The following is a 19,730-nucleotide window of genomic DNA, read 5'->3' on the forward strand; positions in this document are numbered from 1 at the left end:
AGTCAATTTTAGGGTATTTACACTTTAAATATAATGTTCAAGTTTGAAATTATGTTCATGATAGAAATTACAACTTAAATCTGACAACAAAGTCACAATTGGGAAAAAAGATGAGTGATTCATTTTCATTTTTATAAAAAGTACAGCTAGCATCTACATCAGCAAAACATGAAACAAAAACAGTGGGGTTTATGTTATGTAGGATTTTTAAATGTACTTCTCTCAATCACTTTTTGTAAATACAAAACTTTTCAACAAAAAATTTGTTCACATTAAGTCAGGCACAAGTGCACAACAGTACAGCAGTGCTGGTAACAGAAAATGGTTTATAAATATTTAAATAAGTGATGAAAAAATAAATGAATGCAATGAGAGACAAATATTTAAAATAGGTTGAAAATTAAATAATTATAAGAATAAAAAAACAGACATTAGAAAAGAGCAATTTGACTTCAGGGGGTTTCATCAAATACATTTCTGTAATATTCTAAGAACTTGTCGCCTCTTTTGTTGTTTGTATTATATGTTATGAAGAGAGTTAAGCTTTGAAAAAAGAGGGAAAAAGGTCAGGAACCTAAAAAATAAAGAATTTTCCCAATAAAAAGGTTAGCATAGTTAAGAGATGTGTTACTCATATTGTCATAGTAACAACTTATTTCTTTAAGATTAAAACTGAGTAACAATTGAAAACATGAGAAAGACCAAAATTTCATTATTTTACACTGAAATAATTTTCTCTCAATCAGTTTCTTTTTCTTCTTCTGCTTTATTGACATAAAAAACATTTACATTTTCCTCTTCCACAAAGTGATCATATACAGAATTACAAAATATTCATCTTACGGTTTGCAGAAGAAAAGTAAAAGACAAAAACCAACTCTGAGCTAGGGGGAGATATAGTTCATATGAAGATTTTAAACAAAAAACAGACATTCATAGTTTTTATAGCCTCGATGAAAATCGAATTGAGTCAATGTAGTTTGACCTCCTTTGTGAAAACCAAAAGTTCTGCTTTTTACCTGTTTTACTTTGCTTTTATGAATATGAAATTTAGCTAATAAATTAAAAGATTTGTAATATATAGCTGGTAATTCAATTTAGAGTTATTTTCCAGTATTCCAAACTCTCTCAATCACTCTTTCCCCATCACTTTATTTATAGAAAGCATCACTTATAACATGAGTGACGTTAAGACAATAACAGAAAACAATTAGGCATCATAAAGAAATAAAGATATCATAAAGGACATGACTTTACTTTCAGTTTGTTGATACAGTCAACATGGTAACAGGACAAAGGGTAATAGTAATAAAATAGAAAAATAACAGAGATGGTGGGCAATAAAATCAGATTTCTTAAAAAAAAAAAAAATCTTGGAGCATACTAACAGTGTGCATATTTCCCATTGTTTATAAGTTGGACAGACTCAAAATACTTTTTAAATCCATTCATGAAAAGTTCAAACGATGGGCAAAATCTTAGGAACTTGGGTTTATGGATGTGAAATTTTCCCAGTACAATGACTAAATTGACAGTCAAAACTTCTGGTTTTGTTTTTATATTATAGGATTACATCCTTGGCTTCCAGCTTAAGTGAATGGTTGGTTTGAGTTTGTTTTGTTTTTTTCCAGAATCCTGATTGTACTGACCTTCTAAAAACAGATGTTTAGTTGTTATTCATTTTTACAAAATTCACATTTGAGACGCTCTCAGTCACTCTTATGATTTGATAGAGATTTGTTACTCATATTGTAATAGTAACAAATTATATATTTAAGAGTGAAACAGTGAGTAATGTTAGTTGTATTGAAAACATGATAATTTAAATCAGAACAAAATTTTATTGTTATTTTACAGTGAAAGAATAAATTAATAGATGTTTCATCAGCATGTCCACAAAAGGAACAAACATCTACATATCTGGAGATCATAGACTTCACTGGATAGATTTTATGTAAAAGTTTGAAATTAACTTATTTGACTTGGTTAGGAATACAACATTTATTTCTTCCAAATGTGAGTTTCAATAAAATTTTCCTCTCAGGGTGATTTTGTTTTAAAATTCTGATGAATATGTTTATTATTACATTTCTTGTCATATATGTTAATGCCATTCAAAAGTAATGCAGATAGAGCATCTGGGGTGTACCCTCCACCAAAATATAAGTGACTCTTAATAAAATGGATTAATCCAGAAGGAATGGCTTTGATTACGGAGTTGTGTTCTTTAAAAGGAAAATGGAAAATTGTGTCTGGTTATTAGTTGTTAAAAACAGACAAAATTTGCCAATGTGACTGAAAAGTGCCATACAATTTTTTTCTTCTTCCTCCTCCTTCTTCTTCTTCTTCTTCCTCTCCCATAAGAAAGTTTTATGAGGAGAAAAATTGTGGATGACGCATAACTTCTAAGCAAGAAGTGATTGCTGATAACACTAGATTAGTAATTACATGTTAAAATACAAGAGAGAGCACCAATTTTATCAAGAATATGGTTGGGGATGACCTCATGACGTACTGCATTTTCCAGTCAGTTAAAAGCAAACGCTTTTCTGGTCCTCTGGGGCTTCCGTTCCAGGTGACTCCTATTTCCACACTGACAGCGTTTTGCTTCGCTCTGCCAAAGCTACGAGCCAGTCTGCAGAGAGCGCAGCTAGCTGACGCAGAAGTGAAGGGTCCAGTTAGTAGGAATTGGGTGTGAGTCACACTAAAGCCTTCAGTGATTATTATTATTTACAATGAAGAAGTTAAAAAGGCCAACATCCTGACGTCCACACTGTGGTCAATGACGCTCTGTTGCGGCTTCGGTGACTGACATGGACGCAAATGACAATAAGGTAGCGTTTATTTTAACATTATGTGCTTTTTGTCGGGGTCTTAGCCTGTGGTAGAGGGGATATAGCGTTAGTTTTGTGCTACCGAGGCCCCAAAAACGGAGTCTTGTTAACGCTATTAAAAAGCCACTGCTCCGTTATCTTAATGTAAAAAATAGCTGTGTTGATTCACGGCCACTTAAATGAGCTATTTTGGGGTCATTGTACATATTTACAGCACGATAGCTTTAGGTATTTTAGTCACAGGCAAGGGAAACAGTTATCTCATTTGGCTAGTAAGCTAACAGAGCTAACGGTAATCGCAGCTCAATACAGAAGATAGCAGATAATGTATTTCTTGTCATCTGTCGCAATGGATATGTAGTCAGTCGTTTCATTAATTAACCGATATATTTTTCGGTGACATGCTTTTATCATATATTCCTGCGCGTTAAGCCCAGAAAGAAAGGCTATGTTAATCTTAGCTCGGCTAGCTGGCTAAAGCTAAACATCTCAGCTGTCACTTGACGGCGCTTGTCAAATTTAATCAGGGCGACAGATACAAGCTAGCAGTATTTTTCTTTTTGAAATAACATGGTTTGGAAAAAGCGCACTTCAGAAAGAAAGTTTCCGTCAGGCAGGAATGTGTACAGGACAGTGGTGTTGTTGTCAGGAGAGGCGGAGAGGTTTCGGTGATCGTCTGGTTCTTCTGCATGTATGACATTCCTCTGACGCTGTTTGCTATGCAGAAAGTTTAGTCTGGTTGCGTTTGGTGAACCAACGTGTATTGTTCTTACCTTTTTAGACCTTTACCTTTTTTATGTCATTGAACGATGATGTTTTCTGGCTGACGTCAACATGGGGCTCCTCTTCGGGCCAAATGTGTCAAAATGATTCCATGACAGGATCTGAAAGTGTGAACTCTCTGTGCTGTGATATTCATTAGATCTGTCCTCTTAATCTCTTAAAAGCTTTAAAGGATAGGTTCACAGTTTTTCAAAGCTGTCTTAAATCAACAATCAGGTCCCCAAATTAATATTGAAATAGGTTTTTCTTGCTGTAATCATCCCTCCTGTTCATACTGGCATTTACAAAATCCCTTTATAATGCACTTATGCTTCAATGCAAACATCTACAAGCCTCTTTTTGTACAAAAATGTTTTAAAAAGTTTATCTGAAGCTAATATGAAGCCTCAGCCATCCAAATTGGTCAAATCAAGTAGATATCTTTCAGTGTTACAGTCTTTTTAGCACCAAAGTCACTCTTTTTGTTATTATACTTACACCGCAGCTCAATAGGGAAACACTGTTTGAGGAAACACAAAGGGGGGATTTTATGCTAAAAAGCTGGTAAATGTGACAGATATCCGCTTGATATGACTAACTCAGAAACCTCAGATAAACTGCAGATAAACTGCATTTTTATACAAAATGACTGTGTGGACACACAGTGGATTTTGGCCCCTATCACTCACATTGAAAGCACATTTGAAGATGATCTTTTATTAGCCAGTTTGAACAGGAGGAATGATTACAGCAAGGAAAACCTTTTTCAGTGTTTATGTAGGCACCCGCCACTTATTTTAAGGCATACTTGAAAAACTGTGAACCTAGCTTTAATGCTTTAATGCATATGGCCTGCTTCTCTCTGCATAGTCCACCCTGCATTCAGTGCTGAAACAGATGCTGTCTGGTAGTGTTTGAAAGCAACTGGTGTGAGAATAAATGCTTGCACAAACAAAGGCTTGTGAGATCAGTAGCCCCCCCAGTCTAATCACTACTAGCTCTGTCATCCCCAACAGATACACATCTGGGTCTGACCTCACTGCAAATTTCACAATCACAGCTATTCTCACTCACCCTCTCACTAAAGAAAACACACAGATACACAAAGACACACATGGGTGAATCAAGGGATAGATCCTCTGACCACTCTGGCTTCCTACACACCTTTTTTTAAATAGTTTGATATCTACACTCGTGTTCAGAATTCAAGATTCACCACTGATGCACTCCTCCGTGCTGTGGCTTGCTATATAATTAGCTTATCCTGTGGTACTGTCCCTACTTTATCCTCTGAAACTTAATCCTATAACAACCCTCCATCAGTTATATGGCACCATCATATAGGTTTAGACCTACCACTCCTAAACCCTTGCAGCCATATCAGTCTAAGCATTAAGGTGCTCTCACCCTTTGGGGCTTCCTGAGTTTCAAAATCTTTATGACAGCAGTTTGGTCTGTTTTTACTGAACAGGCTTCATCTGCTACAACTCTGTTTAGATAGGATGGGACCTATAGATTACCAAAGGAAAAGTGAGAAAACCACCCACAGTCAGTGTTCGTGGGAGACAATAGCTGTCTGTATGACATCCACTGGCCGCACTGATACTCTATTCATGCATCCCGACCACTGTTTCAGAGAATTGAGGGAGCCTCTTTGTACTCTGAACCCTATCAACTCTCGTCATCCTTTGCAAAATACCAGATTATTTTTAATGGGGCCTCTTGGGACAAATCTGCCACCTTGGGTTACACCAGTGTCATTTCGATGTGAAAGATGCTTGCAGTCAGCAGTGGAAAAAGACAATGAAGGACAGGACCAGAATAGGAAAGTTATCTTATTTTGTCAGTTAGAGAAAACATTTTTGGGGTTTCGCAACAAATCTGCTAATTTCCATTATTTCACTCATTAAACTTAGCAGGGTTGCAATGAGTCTTTGACATGTAAACTGAGATAATATGTTTAGTAACAGGGTTTGTCAGTTGCTCATTTTCAGGAAGATTCCTTGATGGCTTACCTCTGACAAGCATGACAACAAACTTGATATTATGTTTATAGGGCTTTAAAATGGAGATCATTACATTTTTCCTTAACTTACTCTTTTATGTGTGTACTACAGTGTAGAAAGCATTTTTCTGTTGGTATTTACTTGCAGTATACAGCACATAGCCTACATTAAACAATGGCGTGTTTCCTCATTAGATCTGCACTCTTAATTTATTAAGGAGATGCGTTGGCCTGTCTGTCATTTGGTGTCATCATTCGAGGCTGTGTCTCCAGTTTTCCACAGAACAAGTGTCCCCAGTGGCAGCGAGAGCTTGGACGCCAGCCTCCCAATGCCCCAGACCTCTGATCTTTGGCCTTTCTGTGGTCTGTTGTATGATTTCCTACAGCACAACAGCCTGACTATTGGCTTGGTGTGTTTGGGCCATAAATCTGGACACCTATAAAACCAATTGGACTAGAAGAAGGCCTCAAGTGTATCGTGCCATTGGCTGCTATAAATACGTGATAGTTTTGACGGAATTGAATGATTTATATAACTTGTATGTATGTTTATCTTTTGGTAAGTTGTACACAGGAAATGGGCGTTTGCCAGAGTGCAACAAAGCTCTATGCTGCCTGCAAATTATGGCAACAGTGGTGCTTAAGGGTCCTTTTCTGAGTTTTGTATAACCATTATGATATATGATATTTCTTAATTGATGTATTAATGTAAAATATTGTACAATGTTGTAGAGAGTTTGGTGTCATCTTTGTCCCTGTAAGTCAAAGGCTTTGAGGGAGCATTTTGGGCCTCATATTGGCTTTGAGATACATAGGTGGTCCTGGCTTACCTGAATGAAGACCGCATTAAAAATAAGCTGTCCAGTGTCTTTATTCCTCACCTCTGTTTATCCAGCTGCAGTTGTCATAGTCACATAAGAAATTGACTCTCAAAAATTGCTGGAGTCCTTCTTTGACGTGTTGTGTACTTTGCCTGGATCCTCTGGGAGTAGTGTGTTACATCATCTTTGAACTAAAAATGGTTTTATATCCTTGTGTTAAGGCCTGAAACCTTTTTATTGATGCTGGTAGTCATTCAAGACTGTAAACCAACTGGAACAGTCTGAAGAAATACAGTGCTTAGCTTTGATTGCCACTAAACAAATAAGATGTTGGTTAGTCTGCTAGTGTACAGCTGATGACTCCCTCTATGAGACACACACATATATATATATATATATATAACTTATATAACAACAATAAAATAATATTATCTATTGTGCTGTGTAAATTCAACAAATTTGGAGAGGGCAAATACTGGACTTCATAAAACACAAACGGAGAATGTGGTTACTGACTTTGCCAACTGTACTTGAGCAATTTGAGGAATAGGTCTATACACTTAGGCATAGACCTATTCCTCTGTCAAATGCACCACTTAGTCATTAATTGGCTGTCGTTGCTCACACAGTGTGACAGTAATGGCTTTTCATTTGTCTTTGTGCAGGATGTGAAGCTTTCAGCCGAAGTGGAACCATTCATCCCACAGAAGAAAGGTCTAGAAGGATCCCTAGTCAGCATGAGTCTTTCTGGAGAGGCGGGTGGCGGAGGAGGAGGGGGCGGAGGTATAGGAGGAGGTGGTGGAGGGGTGGAAACCACTCCCATTCCAAGCTACCTCATCACCTGCTACCCTTTCGTCCAGGAGAACCAACCCAACAGGTACTGTTACTCTGTCACAGCAGGGGAGATGGAGGAATGTGTGAGGTGGGCTTACTCTCTTCAACCCAACTTCACTCTGATTTAACGGCACCAGTGGTTTTGGTTCAGGATAATTATGGATGCTGCCAATGCTGTCAACTTTGGCAGAAATATTGCCATTCTCTGTGACATTGTGGGAAGTCTGTTGTCCCCGTTTTGAACTGCCCAAGAACAATCTGGACCTTTCTATTTTCAGAATAACTAATTCATTCCACTGTTTACTACAATAAGGAGAAGAGAACACCATGTCCCTGATGTTGTGCTTCACAAAAGAGCTCAAGATCAGATCCTTTTAAACAATGTATTGAGTTAAAGCCATTAGACCGCTCCGTAGTTTAAGACTGCTTAATTATGAATGGAAACCTCCCAAGAGTTCCAGAGTTTACATGGAACCACAATCTATGTTGCCAGTGACTCTTTCTTTGTCCAGAGTGATCTGCTGTATCCTGCACACATCCGCTCCTTTGTTTCCTTCCCCCCTATTTGAATGCAAGGAAATGCCCGCTATAGAAAGCTGGCTGTGAAAATGTCATCTGGATCTTTATCAACATTTCTGCATACAATTTACACACCCTCTAACAAACCAACCATCATGCACATCACTGTGGCATCATGGACATTAACCCAGGCATCACCTCTTTCCTCAGCTCTATTCCCATTCGACATTGCTGCCTGTTTATATTAACAGTGAATGTTTTTGGATAAAGGAAACCAAGTCCAAAGAAAATTTTCAGTGTTGTAATAAATTAAGATTGTCTTAGTCACATGCATCCGATCTGAGGTCTTTTAATAGCGACTAATAGAACTGTAATATAAATATGATTACAAATATGTTTACAATATCATTATAATAGCATAATTTCAGATAATGTGGTCAGTCAGACTCTGTATTCTGTCTCTGTGATATCTGAAGGATTCACAGGCTTTTTGGAGAAGCCGGCAGAATGGTGGAGCTGTGGCTCTGTGTTCTGATTTTTAAATACATTTCTGATCAGTCACTGATGTAAACGGACCTGCTATACTGATGGTAGCTAGCTGAGTCTTGCTGATGAATAATATGGAAAGTGAAACCAACTTCAACTCAGTACAGACAGTATTAGGTAAAATGTGTGCCCAGCTGGTGATTCTCAAACTAACTTCACTCTGCTGTTTAACTGGTGGCACTGTCTGCTCTCCTTTTGTAAATTTGTAAAAACTTCCTTTTTCAGGATGTTGTGACATACCGCTCTGATTACCGCAATGCAAATGTAAAATCTCATGACTGGTCAATAATTGTCATCTGAGTTGAATCAGGTCCTGACACGAGTCATCTCACGGTCAATATGGTTAATAGATGATGGAGTATGTTGTGTGTAGTGCCTATGCTCTTTTTCTCTGAAGGCTACATTAACAAACCATTTCCACATGGCTGAGGTTGTTCCCTGTTTGAAACCTGCTCCTTCACAGTGGAGCCTGCAGCAATGTTACCTTCTCTTTCAGGGAAGTTATAACTATGTTGCTGTATGCAGTCATAATGTTACAATACAGTAAATATTGTAATATGACACATTTTGATCACATTAAGATTTATACAGTATTTATCAAGAATGATATACTGTATAATGGTCACCTCCACTGAGAGAGGAGAGGAGGGTCTTTCTGTAAATGTTGCAGTAGGACATTTTGAGCTGGATTTGAATGGTCTCTCTGAATCCCAAGCTGCCACAAAATACTAAAAGTACAGTTTTTGACCAACCAGCATTTCCAAAGCCTTTTCAGAACTGAAATAGATGTGATAAATACTTTGATCTTTGTGATTTTTCTGAGATGAAAGAGGTAGACTTTCAGAAGTCAGTGAATGTGTTACCTCTCTCTTGCTTTACAGACAACATCCTATGTATAATGGAGGGGAGCTGCGCTGGCAGCAGCCTAACCCTAGCCCTGGTGGTCCGTACCTGGCCTACCCCATCTTGTCTTCCCCCCAGCCTCCTGTCTCCAATGACTATGCTTACTACCAGATTATGCCTACTCCATGCCCACCTGTGATGGGCTTTTACCAGCCCTTCCCTGGCACTTATGCAGGGCCTGTGCAAGCTGGGGTGGTCAACCCTGTCTCAGCTGATGTCGGTGAAAGGCCACTGCCTCTGGGGCCAACATATGGGATGGCCAGTCAGCGGGGGAGAGGCATGGTCCGACCTAATGTTCTCCCAAAGGTACAGAGGGTCAAAAGTCTTACTGTGAAACTCTCACACTGGTTTTCTATATTATTTGCATCACTAAAAAGTGTCACCCTTCTTCCACAATCTATATAGTGAGCATGCCATGCCTGTTCTTTGTTTTTGTTTTTTTTGTTTTTCTCCTACAGCAACAGTTGGGGGTTTGCCAGCCTCCAAGGGGTCGCCGACCTCCAACCAGGAGTGTTGCTGTGCAGAAGGAGGTGTGCACCATGGGGCCTGATGGTAGAACCAAGACAGTCATGCTGGTAGATGCAGCTCAGCAGACTGGTAAGAATACTGCAGCAATTGTGAAGAAACATTTAAGTCTTGCAGGGTGTATACAGAAAAAAATAACCTATTGAACAAAAAGTCTGCAAACCAAAGATAAGAAGCCTGTAGCATTTGGGAAATTCTCAGTTTGAATTTACAGTTAAGTGTGTTGTCAAAGTCGGTGATGTTCTTCAGTCCCGAGGCTCAGAACATTCCAGACTGGCTGCTCATAAAAACCAGAATCTTTCCTATCAGTGAGGAAGTGGGACACAATTCCAGTAAGAGCAGTGTCTGGTCTTACAGGTTGATGGTGAAGATGCTCATGCTTAACTTCTGAAAGAAAAGGAATGCAGATTTTCCAGTTGGAGCGCTTAACATGTGTGCAACTCAGGATGTAACCAGTGATATCTCTGCTCTTGAGAAAGTTGATGAGCCAGTGTAAATAGTTTGGCTACCAATAATTGTGATTATGTCACATGAAAAATGTCATACTGTCAACTCAAAGTAAGGTTGGTCCAAATTTGTGCTCAATGAGTCTCCACTGAATCCTCTGCAGTATTTATAGTCCTTTGTAATTAACACTTGTACGTTGACGGTGGTACAACTTCATTCTACTTCATAACACTAAGCAACCAGTTCATTTCAGGTCTAAGTTACTCCAATCGTGTTCTCAGATTTTCCAGGTGAGGTGTCAGGGCGGTGTGTGGCTGAGCGGGCTAGTCCCCTGCTATGGAAGAACCGAACAAAGAGAAGACGAGCATCCCATCCAGCTGAAAACTACAATGAGCAGGGTGCCAGTGAGGCAGATATAGACAGTGACAGTGGCTACTGTAGCCCCAAACACAACCAGGCAGCAGGAGTGACACAACGAACAGCCGAGACTGCAGCAGCATCCACGGTATGTTGGCTACTTGCCATCAGATCCAGATGTAACACTCATGACTTCGAGTGACTGTAGAGTTTTTTTAACTTATGACTAGGGAAAGTCGTAGTTCAGAAAATGCTTCCTTTTATTCTGATTTAGTGCTGCTCTGTGCAGCCCCTCTGGTGCTGTCAAAGCAGAGGCTTGAAACTCAACATTTGAAGCATAAAATAAGATAACTGTGCAGATAGCAAGCCAGGAAGTAGGAAGGTGAATGTTATACATTATAGAGTTAATATTTTGCCCTGACACAGGTAGTGCTTTATTTGTTTTATGGCTGAGCACTGTTCCAAAAAAAATAAAGAAATTTAAATGGATCGATTTGATGGATCATTAACATTTTCTTCTTTTGATTTTGCAAAACTAGCAAATGTAATTTTTTCTGCAATAGTTGCATAGCAGGTCCCCAAGCAGAACCCCAAGGAATGCTGTACTGCAATACATAATTTTAAATGCATGTGATTGCAGGTATGAATTTTGGAGCAAAATGGGGTTACAAATTGTGAAACCGCACTTGAACTGTAGCTGAATTAATTTACAAGTGTAGTGCATTTTTAAATCACACCCTGAACACTTGTCTTGTCTATCATACAAAAGTGCTAATATATTCTGGTCATGGAGGTTTTTTGCAGTAACAATGGTAGAGGTCATTGAAAACCCAGAAAGAAGAACCAAAACATTTCACAACATACACAACTCCACTCATGTAGCATTATTGCTAGTGGAGAAGGTGCACTATAGTCCTTAAATTACCTTTGTCTGTTAGAATATTGAACAAATACTACTGTATATATCTGAACTTGTTTTTTTTCTCTCTCCCCTTTCCATATTTTCCTGTCCTGTATAGGGAGTAGAGGCTGGTGTCATGACAGGTAAGTTTAATGCAACACTTTTTTGAACAAGGTTTTAGAAATCCTTCCTCTCCTTCACATCCTCACATTGTTCTTCAGTATTTGTTATGCATCCTGTATACAATACATGACAAAAGATTTTTCCTTTACCTGAGAATTACTGTTGTCTTTTTTATTCACTAGCAGGTACCTGGGTAAATGTAGCCTCTCAGGGTACCCAGAAGTCCTGGGGGGACAGGAACGGCCAGTTCCACAGAGCAGACCAGAGGAAGAATCCCGAACAGAGAAACTTCTCACAGGTGCAGTAGATCCCACTGGTGTAGACACTGAGTCAGGCGGGTAACTTGTGTATTAAGTTATAAGCACTGTCCTGTAAGCCTCTCAACCTTACTGAGCAGCAGATGGGGGGCGGCATCAGTGTAAATCTTTATTGTAACTATTGAGAAAAGAGCCTACATGTGGATACTGGTGTGGTGGAGGGTAAAAAAAATCCACACAGACAACAGATAAGCATTAGTGTAGCAAAAACTGTATACAGTGGTATCAGCAGAATTAATAGCCAGGTGAGCAGGAAAGTAGAGGAATTAGACAGTTGGTGTCAACATGTTCTTATCCTAATTTTGACTTCACAAAAAGAGGGATGTGCAATATTACCATCCCTATTTGATATAAATGAAGTCAGTTGGACTTTGCCTTTTCAAGCACAGGACTGAAACTCGTCACCATGCACATCAGTTGTTAGTCACACATTGTCAATAAACAATTTATTAGTCATCGGGTGACTTATAAGTCCACCTATCGATGCAGAAACTTTTATGACAGAAAAAAAAAGATAAGATGCAGAGTCACTCATGCTGTCTGTGTGAATTTGCTTTGCTTGCCTCCTATCCTACCATGTTTCCCTCAGTTGAGAATATGTGCACAAATACACAAAGGGTAAAAAACATATTGAATACCAAAGGTATCCTGTCTCACTTAAGTGTTATCTGGCAATCTCTGCCTTTCAGGATTTCCACAGTGGCTATCCAGGGCGTGTGCTGCCCAATCAATCAGAACAACGACTACAGCCAGCAGTGGTCACTGGCACTGAGCTCACCCCAGAGCCCCTCTACTTTGAGGTGAGAGAAGGAATAAATTCACATAGCAGCACTGTTACCATCACAGAGTTAATTTGTTGTGCTAAAAAGTCTTCCACATGTTTGTCAGGATGAAGAGGAGTTCCCTGATCTAGCCACTGGGGGGGCTGCCCAACGCAGCGCCAAATCAGAATCTATTCCAGCCCAGACGCATACGCAACCCAAACTCCCCAAAAACCTGGTAAGAGAAAGTGCTTTGTTAGACGACGTTTCTGGAGGGTCTGTGTGATGACTGACTGTTCGCAAAGCTAAATTTTGTGTCTCTACATTCACCACAGCTGGATAACCTACCAGAAAACTCCCCCATCAACATTGTGCAGACACCCATCCCTATTACCACCTCTGTTCCCAAAAGGGCCAAGAGCCAGAGGAAGAAGGCTCTGGCTGCTGCCTTGGCCACTGCACAGGAGTACTCTGAAATCAGCATGGAGCAGCAGAAATTACAGGTATAAACTGTAATATGTTGCTGGTCGTTTGGGTTGGGTTCAGACTGAACAGTTTGAATATTACAGCTTGTTCACATGTTTTTATACCTTTTTTTTCATCATTTCTGATCCCCACCACTGCTTGGACCCCATTTAGCATTCTGATCTTCAGTAGGATTTGACTTGTTCGTTGATGTGACCTTGTTCTGCCTTTTCTTTCCTCACCTGACAGGAGGCACTCACCAAAGCAGCAGGGAAGAAGAGCAAAACCCCTGTCGAGCTCGACCTGGGAGACATGCTGGCAGCTTTGGAGAAACATCAGCAGGCTATGAAGGCCAGACAACTCACCAATACCAAACCACTGTCCTTTACAGGTATACATAAATTCATTCAGAAATTATCAAGGGGTGTAAAGAATTTTTAAAAAAAGTTACAATAGCCATCAGTAAATAACACTATTGGGTTTAAGCAGAGGGTTGATTCAACTCAATACTCATTTTTGAGGCTATAGTATGCAGTGTTGTTAGAAAATAATGATGATAAGTTTCTTTCATTCATATAAATGCTGGTCTACTCGTAGACTTGTTAACTGTGACTGACAGTAGTCGCTGCCTGAATTGTTGCCTCCATTGTGTCAAAGCCTATTAAGTCTCAACACAACTCAAACATTATAAGCCCCCTGTGAACATAAATTAACACATATTCACATTCTGCCTGTATGGTAATGTTGTTGTACTTCTCTCCAGTTGGAACAACTACTCCATTCCACAGTTCAGCCTCGACCAACTTGCCGTCCATGTTGAAGGGTCATCAGCAGCCATACTCAGGCCCACATAATGCCCTGGATTCCACTGCACCTCGTGTCAAGAGAGGGAAGGAGAGAGAGATCCCTAAAGTCAAACGACCAACAGCCCTTAAGAAGGTAAGTGATATAAGGTTGAAGTTAATGAGTTATGAGTGGCGGGAGGAAGACATCATTTAGCGTATATTAAAAACTGGTAAAAGGAATGGAGATCATTCAACCATGGAGGTACACTGCGGTTCTCTTTAAGTGCCCTTGTTTTTCACATTTTTGTTCTGTGTTTCTATAGATTATCTTGAAGGAGCGTGAAGGTAAGAAAGGGAAGACAAGTGTAGAACAAGAGTCTTCAGGCCAAGAGGAGCATGGGGAGCACGGGGATGAGTGTCTACATTTTACTGATGATCTTGCACGAGAGCCTGCCTCCCAAGAAGGTGAGGGCAATTCATTGTTAAGAGGTGAAAACATTTCAGAAGTCCCCATATTTTTAATCTATGATCCAGTTTCTAATTGTTATCTCTTGTCTGCTGTTTGTACCACAGAGAACGGTCTGAGTATGCCCAGTGATGCATCCCTCTCCCCGGCCAGTCAGAACTCTCCATACAGCATCACCCCGGTATCCCAGGGTTCTCCCGCCAGCTCCGGTATTGGGAGTCCCATGGCTTCAAATGCCATCACAAAAATCCACAGCCGACGTTTCAGAGAGTAAGTCCACGCTCTTTGACCAGGGTAGACCTTTTGTAGGAATCCCTGGAATTGGCATGTCTAAGAAATGCATGATGTGGTAACAAAAAATCATTAGCAAAGCAAATATTTATTCCACCCAAAAATCACAGAGCCTTGGCTGTGAGACATGTACTCAGAAAGTTAACGGGTGTTTTTAAGGGCGGCACTGTACAATAAAGAATTGTAGAGTATGGCACAGACGCCTGGCACATTGTCCCTTCTCAGCAAAAATGTATGCCAGTGCCACAAACACGGCTTTGTCCTTCTGTGCCCTCTGCTGTAGGCCTTTTGTCCCAGCCCACCCTTCTCTAACAGATTTTTCATTTAAAGCCTCCAAAAGGCCTCTGTAGCCGAGCTCCTCCTCTCAGCTCTGACCACCAGGACACTCGTTCCTCAGACCACACTACGTCGACCTTTTGGCTAAACCCCTAAGCTGCTGGGAGTATGCATGTTCTCTGATGGGTCTGTTTTTCAGGCTTATCCATATTTAGAAAATTGAGTGAGTCATTTTGAACGAGGACAACAAAGACTAAAGCCTTTTCAGGGCTGCAACGAAGCATTATTTTCGTCATCAACTAATCTGCGTTTTCTTGATTCATTGTAAATTGACAATTTCTTAAAGTTGATGTCATCAGATTGCTTCTTTTGTCGGACCAACAATTCAAAACCCTAAAGATATTCAATTAATGATCACACAAGACAAACAACAAATCATCACAAGAAAAGCTTGCATTTAGAAGCTCCAACTAACAAGCATTTTACAGCATTATTTGTGCTAGTTAACATTAATGGTTTTTGTTTGGTAGTCACCCAAAATATAAAAACATGCATTTCTGAACATCTGTAACCTCCTTTTTTTCTTTTTCTCCTCCTGCAGGTACTGTAACCAAGTGCTGAGCAAGGAGATCGACGAGAGCGTGACCCTCTTGTTACAGGAGCTGGTTCGCTTCCAGGAGCGGGTTTACCAGAAGGATCCCACCAAGGCCAAGTCCAAACGCCGCCTGGTCATGGGTCTCCGAGAGGTCACTAAGCACATGAAACTGCATAAGATAAAGTGTGTCATCATCTCTCCCAACTGTGAGAAGATCCAGGCCAAAGGTAAATTTCAACACTGTCACCAACATCAGTCCGTATTTGATGAAATTTATGGGGATCATAGCTTCACTGTAGATACCAAGCAGAAAAAACAAGTTATTAGATGTAATGTCTGTACTTTATGTTCTTTTATTTTTGTTCGAATTTTATACATTTGAGTCACTAATTCCTTACTCTGTTGCAGGTGGTTTGGATGAAGCTTTATACAATGTAATAGCCATGGCTAGGGAGCAGGAGATCCCGTTTGTGTTTGCCTTGGGCAGAAAAGCTCTGGGACGCTGCGTTAACAAACTAGTGCCTGTTAGTGTGGTTGGCATCTTCAACTTCTCTGGTGCCGAGGTAAGACAGTCCTATCTTGATTGTTACAAATTACTATTAATACTTCATTAGCTATTTAGGGTGAATGAATGATTAAATAAAGTATAGACTGTATGTCAGTAGTTGTCAGTATAGAGCAGTAGAGACTGGAAACACTGGCTCATCTTTGTTTTTGTTCTTTTTTGTTACCTCTCACTAACTTGGTTAAATCCCTCTGCCTCCTTCAGGGTCTGTTTAACCGACTAGTGTCTCTGACAGAAGAAGCTAGGAAAGCCTACAAGGACATGGTTTCAGCTCTGGAGCAGGAGCAGGCCGAGGAGGCTCTGAAAAACGACAAGAAAGTCCCACACCACATGGGACACTCCCGAAACCACTCCGCTGCCTCTGCCATCTCCTTTTGCTCTGTCTTCTCTGAGCCTATCTCAGAGGTCAATGAAAAGGAGTACGGTAAGCTCCCTTGTTTCTGGTTCTCTGCATTTCATCTCTGTTATATCTTTTTCTGGGGTTTCTGTAATGTTGCTTAGATAAGAAATTTATTAATTCCTTCAGAGACCAACTGGAGGAGTATGGTGGAGACTTCAGATGCCCTGGAGCCTGTAGAGGCTGAACCGAGCCGCCCTGCACCTTCCACAGCCCCCCAGAAAGACAGTGAGGCCACCGTCAGCACCGCCCCACCTAGCTCCACTGCTCCCCAGCCCAGGTTGGGGCTAGTGACACAGGCTAACGGAGAGAAAGACGAGGTCCGTGTTGACGACCGGCTGGAGCTGGCCTCTCAGCAGAGCACAGAGACGGGCTCATTGGATGGGAGCTGTAGGGGCCCGCTGAACTCCTCCATCACCTCCACAACCTCCACCTTAGTGCCGGGGATGTTGGAAGAGGCAGAGGAGGAGGAAGAGGAGGAGGAGGACTACACTCCTGAACCTATATCTGTGGAGGTGCCCACCCTCAGCAGCCGCATCGAATCCTGGGTGTCAAAGACCCTGGAGAACCTGCAGCTGGGAAAGAGCCAGGACAGTACAGAAGAGGAGGAGGAGGAGGAGGAAGAAGATGAAGACGAAGAAGAGGAGAGAGGGCAGAGTGAGGAAGAGGAGGGCCTCGATTCAGCGGACATCACAGAGACGAGGGTGGAGAGCAAAGAGCAGGTGGAGGCCAAGAAGGTCACAGGTTGATGTCCTCTTCCTCCTTCTGTGTTCTTACTCATTCCCTCTGTCCTCTGTTTCTCTCATACATCCCTCTTCATAGGAACCAGCAGCCTTTCTCCTTTTGTCTCTAACCCCTGACACCAGACATAATCTCAGGTATCCAACCAACTGGCCAACACTCACACACAGACCAGTAATATTTTACAGAGAAACTGACCAACTTGCAAATACACAGGGTCGCAGACCAAACGACGACTAACATAGTCTGTAGAATAGTAACCGACACCAACCCCTCGCCAATAAACAAACAAACATTCATCTTGTAATTTAAAAGGATGCCCTCACCTCTTCGGCCCATAACCTGCTACACTTGAATACAGAGGAATGTTTTTGATATTCCTCCTCCGAGGCTGAACTCTATTAGAGTCAGGGACGTTTCTGGGAGCGAGTGTTGAGCGTTTAAAAAAAAAAAAATAGAGAACTGCGGTCTGTTGCTCACAGAGGAAGAAGGTTGGAACCTTTCAGCTCCCATCTTACTTCATACAGAGCTCAGACGGTTTACAGCTCTGCGAATATTTGTGTGCTTGTGTGTGTTTTTACAGGCACATAGTTTGCATTTATTTTGCTGTGTTCATTAGCTTTATCTTTGTACATAATGTGTTCATGTGTGTGCTTTCTTTAACCTCACCGAGGGGAAGGAGAGACATGCATTTCAGTTTAGTTTTACTCACAGAATATAACAGTGTCAGGGGTTCTGTCTTTCTTACCAAAACCACTCCTACCCATCAGTCTTCAGAGTGTTTTTTTTAATGTTCAAATAACAACCTGTCCCATTCTGTATTCAGATAATTAAAATGACTTAACTTCTAAGAAGCAAAACAAGCTTTGTGTATATAACCTGTCTAGGTGGTTCTGCTATGTAATAGTTTGTCATATTGATCTTGCCTTGTGTGAAACTATTTGGGGTTATTTTCCTCTGACAGGAATTGTCTTGAGTTCCCAGATGCTGTGTGTGTTTCATAAAAAGTGCACCTGTTTTGTTCTCTCTGGTGGTGTTTGTTCTCTGATGGTCTGTCTACTAAAGGGGGGCTCTCAAGCTGTCTCTAACAAGGCTGGGTAATGACCTAATACCATTTTTAGAAGCCTATTTATCATCAACACTGAGCCCTTTTTTAAGTATTTTCATCCAAATAGCTATTTTGCAAGGGTTTTGTTAAATGAGCTGTTGAAAACAGACCTTAGTAGTAAAGTTAGTGGCTAAATTGGAGAGCACTTAAGCCTTTCTGAGTAGTTTACAACATTGTGAAAGAATCCACAAACTGTTTTCAGTCAGTTTTTTTACCAGAGTTGACTCTATTGTCTTAAAACTTGCCACTTAAATCAAAGTAACCGATAGACAAACAGGTGTTTACTGGTAGTCATGAAGTTTCACAATGCCCAATGACCAAAAAATATTAACTGAAATGAATCCTTGTAGCGGTTTTCCAGATTTTATGTAGGCATTCAGCTACAACTGCCAGTCTAAAGTCAGTCCACCACAGCAGAGGAGCTCCCTCATCGGGGCAGAGTCACCACTCAAGTCAAACAATTCGTCACAAATACATATTAATGATAACTCCTTGTAAATACAAGTGTACAAAAGAGATTTTGATTTTGCATTGTATTAAAAAAAATACAATCACCCTGTTCTTAAAGCCATTTGATAGTTTTTAACATTTTATCAGTTGGAATCCAATTTGATAACGGTATTTGATAGTGAATCATGGTGAGATTTCAGCCAGTTAATGGTGATGCAGCGTGTTAATGCAGTATGTCGGGCTGTATGCAATGTGAAGCCCTGTGATGGGAGATGACAGTGTACTGAATATCATACTCTGGATTATGAAAGTATTTCTGGTTTGATAAAAGGTACGCTGTATGTAGGCTTTGTGTTGCTATCACTTCCATCAAAGTGTTTGAAGTATGTTCGTTGACAGCAAGTGTGTTTTTTGCACTATGTAAATACAGTACTGGTAAAGGTCTTGTAACTAATGTGAACAAAAAAGCAAAACAAAACAAAACAACAAAAAAAAAAACGGTTCAATGAAGTACTTTTTTCAGCGTGTTCCTTGTCTTTATATGGATATTTAAGACTGTCTCCTTCAGACTGTACATCACTAGCAACATTGTTAGAGGCTGTTTCTCATAATCCTGTTATCACCCTTAAACTATATGGACTGATGATTAACATCATTAAAATGTTGTTTAAGTAAATAATTTGACTGATGTCTCCTCTTTTATCAAATGTCCATTTCATCAACATGTACGCAGTTAAATTGCAGGAGGGCTGAAACAAGTAGTTGATTAATCATTTGATAGAAAATGAATCTGCTATTATTTTGAGTAATCGTTTTAGGGAGTTTTCAAGAAAAAATACCACATACTTAGGTTAAGGCTTTGATGGTTTTCTTTGTCATACTGTATATGATAGTAAATTGAATATATTTTAGTTTTTGGCTGTTGATCAGATAAAA

At 40.2% G+C, this 19,730-nt stretch overlaps 1 protein-coding gene across 2 annotated transcripts; it reads left to right on the top strand.

Annotated features, from left to right (window-relative positions):
• The first annotated feature begins 2,578 nt into the window (after nt 1–2,578).
• On the top strand, nt 2,579–19,473 carry secisbp2l (SECIS binding protein 2-like). 2 transcript variants are annotated; one of them, XM_067584663.1, is made up of 18 exons: nt 2,579–2,834; nt 7,088–7,299; nt 9,203–9,530; nt 9,683–9,821; nt 10,478–10,701; nt 11,573–11,597; nt 11,760–11,875; nt 12,584–12,694; nt 12,783–12,893; nt 12,991–13,158; nt 13,370–13,511; nt 13,884–14,059; nt 14,229–14,370; nt 14,479–14,641; nt 15,540–15,760; nt 15,942–16,096; nt 16,303–16,522; nt 16,625–19,473. In XM_067584663.1, the coding sequence occupies exons 1-18, from the start codon at nt 2,814–2,816 to the stop codon at nt 17,242–17,244; spliced, it is 3,294 nt and encodes a 1,097-aa protein (XP_067440764.1). In that variant the 5' UTR covers nt 2,579–2,813; the 3' UTR covers nt 17,245–19,473. The 2 variants fall into 2 exon arrangements, with proteins under 2 accessions (XP_067440764.1, XP_067440774.1); XM_067584673.1 differs by having other exon boundaries at nt 11,763–11,875.
• The last annotated feature ends 257 nt before the right edge of the window (nt 19,474–19,730 follow it).

The sequence above is a fragment of the Thunnus thynnus genome, chromosome 1, assembly GCF_963924715.1.
Source record: "Thunnus thynnus chromosome 1, fThuThy2.1, whole genome shotgun sequence".
NCBI classification, from domain to species: Eukaryota; Metazoa; Chordata; class Actinopteri; order Scombriformes; family Scombridae; genus Thunnus; species Thunnus thynnus.

What these genes read in the sequence shown, in the direction of transcription:
- secisbp2l (XM_067584663.1), top strand. Translation starts at nt 2,814, where the DNA reads ATGGACGCAAATGACAATAAG. An exon ending in GACCTAATGTTCTCCCAAAG is followed by an intron (nt 9,531 to 9,682) that starts GTACAGAGGGTC and finishes TTTCTCCTACAG; the next exon opens with CAACAGTTGGGGGTTTGCCA. An exon ending in TGAGAAGATCCAGGCCAAAG is followed by an intron (nt 15,761 to 15,941) that starts GTAAATTTCAAC and finishes ACTCTGTTGCAG; the next exon opens with GTGGTTTGGATGAAGCTTTA.